The sequence below is a fragment of the Aphanomyces astaci genome (genome assembly GCF_000520075.1).
Source record: "Aphanomyces astaci strain APO3 unplaced genomic scaffold supercont1.453, whole genome shotgun sequence".
NCBI classification, from domain to species: domain Eukaryota; phylum Oomycota; class Saprolegniomycetes; order Saprolegniales; family Verrucalvaceae; genus Aphanomyces; species Aphanomyces astaci.
Window position 1 is genome coordinate 1 of NW_009798716.1, and position 3,539 is coordinate 3,539.

The following is a 3,539-nucleotide window of genomic DNA, read 5'->3' on the forward strand; positions in this document are numbered from 1 at the left end:
GGACGAGCTCGACATGTTTGCATCGTACGAGAGCATGGAGTTGAATGCGTTTCAGCTGTACTTTTTGGTACGTCGTTCGTTGACGTGGCTGTCGAGGGCTCAGATGCGGCTTAGGAGCGGATGAAGTTTGCCGACAAACGAACCCAAGACATGGATACGTCGACATATTTGGATTTCTCCAAGTAAACAGAAAACCAACACACACAAACACGTTTGAACCCCGTGGTAGGAAGCGCAGCACCAACTTTATGGGCCACACCAAGGCGTTCCTGGACTGGCTGGGCCTGCCCTCCATGACCAAGGCATGCGTCGAGTTTCTCAATTTTGTCGTGTACAACAAGTACGTAAATGATGGGATATAATCTAAAGGGTGTTATCGTCGCTTTGGCACTAGAATCGGACGGCTGATTGAGGAAGCGATCAAGCTCAAGCAGCAAGGCCAGTTGGATGTGCTGGGGGGGGCGTTGCTGGCGGCCGACATCAAGTACGTCATCAAACCACGAGTACCTTGACTGTGTGGTCGTAATGACGATCCAACAGGGCCGTGTCATTGAAGGGCGCCGACCCCACGCCTCCCCAAGTCCACCCGACCACCACCAAACGAAAACATGATGAGCCATCGCCACCGAACCCCCCACGTGGCCCCCCTGCTCGACTGAAACGATTGCGATAGTCAACATCCCCGTATTTCCACCAAAAAGACACTGACGTCGTCGTCCGAGGCTGGACATGGCACCTCCTTGGCGTGCAACTTCCACCGTGCCAAGTAGGGTTGGATGGTGTAGTGCGCACTAACTACGTATAAGAGATGTACATACACCGTGGGACTCGTACCTTCGAAGCTGGTAGGTCGTGTACACGACACAGTGCGGATTGCGACGGATCACGTACGCCATGGTCGCAAGGATGTCTTCAAAATCTACGTCGACCATTGCAACATATATGGATGGCATGTTGAGGAGTTGGGAGGTGCTACTAGTTAATACCATGGGCGTTGTAAAAGCAATCGGCAGCCAAGATCACGTCGATGGAGCCACCCGCAAAGTCCTGTCCCCACACGAGTGGCGTCTACATTGCACATTGGAAGCAACAACTCGTTTGGATGTTGTCATGTACCAGCGTCACTTTGGACGGCGGGATGTGGTTCAATAAAACGGCGTCCCTGGCATTGCATAAGTCCGCCTCGTCTTTGTCTGTCAGTGTCACGTGTGCAGCTGAGAGTTTTGCCGCCAGTAGACCTGGCAGCGCTGTGCCAGCTCCGAGCTCGAGCACCCGCTTGGCATGCACCAAGTGCCGGTTGCGGTCGAGGAAGGCCGCGAGCTTGATGGCCGAGGGCCACACGTACCATCCGATGCCGAGCCCCGCGCCACTGTCGTCCACCCGACCCAGTTCCTTGGTTGGCGTGTTAGTATTACTACTACGATGCTAGTCGATCCTACTACCTCTTGCACAACCACACTTGTGGACCCAACCACGAACGCTTTCACCGTCGTTTTGGTCATGTCGTTAGAATTCCAATGACACAAAAATATTTTTATTGTATTAATAATTGGCACAAAACAATACTATCAATACTGTGGTACTATTAATCCGTACTAACTGTAAGTTAGTACAGTAGTACTCCGAAATAAATTCCTACTACTAGTAGTATTTCTACTATTAATAGTAGTATAATAATAGCCCTCGAGAAGAATTTTTGAACTGTAATATATGCTCGGAGTACAGTACTACTTCGAAGTATATATTTATTGTACTACTCGAATCGGGAAATGTAAACGTTTGGATTAAGTTTTGGGATTAACTCGGTACAAACGCTACGATGGTTTTGGGAGGCTCTTGGTGACAAGCCCAACCACGACGACAACGTGGCCTCCCGTCGGTTGGGGATCTGGGTGATGAGGCCATCACCCAGCACCTGTCCTAAGTGGACAGGAATTAAAGACACCAGGGCAGCATGGATTTTGGGGTTTTTCGGGTTTCGGCAAAAATAAGGATGGCAAGGCGCTCAAGTCCGCAGGCACAAAAATAAGGATGGCAAGGCGTTCAAGTCCGCAGGCACAAGCATGATTCAAAAAAGGCATGAGGATAACACGAGGCAACAGCAACAGCCCCAACTTCTCACACCATGGCCAGCAGTAGGGGAAAAAGCGAGCATCAAACCTTCTGGAGGAGACATATAATGGAACGAAATGGGCACACAGGCGGAGAACGCAACACATCCACAACACGTGACGAGGGTTCACACCAAGGAGGACGAGTTGGGCCAGCAGGTCACAGGTCTAGAAGAAGCACGCCCACACACGACTGATTGCGAACAAGTCATACCACGATGAAGTCAGAGATAGGCTGAAGGGCGAGCACCATGGCGGAAGCGTACAGTAGACACGGCGGCAACGCTACAAGGACCACAACCACACACAAACGGCCGGGGAGGCAAACACACTCCGTCCAACGAAGTCAAATGGATGGCTGCGAAAGACTACAAAGTACACCACCATTCGCCAAAACGTTTGTACTGACCATCACAAGCCAATCGGGCCACGAGGAATTCCACCACAATGGGCAAGCGCAGTTATGGCTACGGAAGTTCACACACGGAACATGATCGAAAAGAGGACGCTGCTATACCACCAAACCAAGCACTTCGACCATCAAATGGCACATCGAATGCAAAGCCGAGCAAGGGGACATGGCGGCGTGGATGCCAACTACAGGAAAACACACGAACGAAGCACATATCGACGCTCGACATACTGATTGAAGGTTTGGCAGCGCACCGACAAGAAGGGAGGGCTAGGAGAAAAACATCCCAAGCAAGGAGATTGCTGTACATACTAAAGGTTTGCGATCCATTGCAACGCTCACGACGGTGGTCAAAGTACAAATGTACTAGGGTAACAACATCCCGTGCCAAAATAGTGTGCAAGTGTACATACTAGGAATCGAAGGCTGCCAAAACGCAAGAGCGTAAAAGAGGACTAGGAGAAAGGCCAACGACCAATGGTGTATATGTACATACTAGTATTCATGGCTTGGATATCGCTTGGGCCAATCGGATCGAAAATATTGGCTACAAGCACATCCACCCACACAACAAGAAACGGACAGAATCGACGTACAGCACGCAACGTCCAAAGGTACTTCCAAATGCAAACGGAAATCCCAGCAAAACCAGTCGCTCAAAACTCCACTGGTCGACGAAGGTGCTTCAGAAGATAGGCAGCGCGCCGAATGGGGACATAAAGAACACACACGTTCGGGTGAGTTCAACGGCAGACGTACGCTGCGCAATGGACCGGCGGCATCCTAAGTGCGTGGAAGAAGGGTGGGCGTTGCACGGCAAATCGAAGAATGAGACCTGGGAGTGTGCTGTCCGGTTTTTGCACTGAATAGAGTAGAGTAGAGAGCTGGATCTCTGGCCAATCCAACCGCATCATTTGGATCGGTGAAATATTTCCAGCCAATCCCATTATAAACCGGATAAGAGTGAAACCCGGTTCCGGATAGTATAGTTGCATTACATAGTATATAGGATAAAG

The 3,539-nt window shown here is 50.5% G+C and overlaps 3 protein-coding genes across 3 annotated transcripts; 2 read left to right on the forward strand and 1 right to left on the reverse strand.

Annotated features, from left to right (window-relative positions):
- On the forward strand, positions 1 to 827 carry H257_19279 (hypothetical protein). The gene is made up of 5 exons (XM_009848424.1): positions 1 to 67; positions 115 to 182; positions 230 to 340; positions 395 to 484; positions 541 to 827. The coding sequence occupies exons 1-5, from the start codon at positions 14 to 16 to the stop codon at positions 671 to 673; spliced, it is 456 nt and encodes a 151-aa protein (XP_009846726.1). The 5' UTR covers positions 1 to 13; the 3' UTR covers positions 674 to 827.
- On the reverse strand, positions 334 to 1,506 carry H257_19280 (hypothetical protein). The gene is made up of 5 exons (XM_009848425.1): positions 1,443 to 1,506; positions 1,117 to 1,392; positions 987 to 1,068; positions 835 to 919; positions 334 to 791 (listed from the first exon to the last, which is right to left on the reverse strand). The coding sequence occupies exons 1-5, from the start codon at positions 1,500 to 1,502 to the stop codon at positions 674 to 676; spliced, it is 621 nt and encodes a 206-aa protein (XP_009846727.1). The 5' UTR covers positions 1,503 to 1,506; the 3' UTR covers positions 334 to 673.
- Positions 1,507 to 1,903: 397 nt separating this feature from the next.
- H257_19281 (hypothetical protein) lies at positions 1,904 to 3,358 on the forward strand. The gene has a single exon (XM_009848426.1). The coding sequence runs from the start codon at positions 2,559 to 2,561 to the stop codon at positions 2,937 to 2,939; it is 381 nt and encodes a 126-aa protein (XP_009846728.1). The 5' UTR covers positions 1,904 to 2,558; the 3' UTR covers positions 2,940 to 3,358.
- The last annotated feature ends 181 nt before the right edge of the window (positions 3,359 to 3,539 follow it).

Coding starts and splice junctions, on each gene's coding strand:
- H257_19280 (XM_009848425.1), bottom strand. CDS start 1,502: ATGACCAAAACGACGGTGAAAGCGTTCGTGGTTGGGTCCACAAGTGTG. Junction 1,393..1,442: donor CAAGTGTGGTTGTGCAAGAG/GTAGTAGGATCG, acceptor ACGCCAACCAAG/GAACTGGGTCGGGTGGACGA. Junction 920..986: donor TTGCTTTTACAACGCCCATG/GTATTAACTAGT, acceptor TGGTCGACGTAG/ATTTTGAAGACATCCTTGCG.
- H257_19281 (XM_009848426.1), top strand. CDS start 2,559: ATGGGCAAGCGCAGTTATGGCTACGGAAGTTCACACACGGAACATGAT.
- H257_19279 (XM_009848424.1), top strand. CDS start 14: ATGTTTGCATCGTACGAGAGCATGGAGTTGAATGCGTTTCAGCTGTAC. Junction 183..229: donor ACATATTTGGATTTCTCCAA/GTAAACAGAAAA, acceptor ACCCCGTGGTAG/GAAGCGCAGCACCAACTTTA. Junction 341..394: donor AATTTTGTCGTGTACAACAA/GTACGTAAATGA, acceptor CTTTGGCACTAG/AATCGGACGGCTGATTGAGG.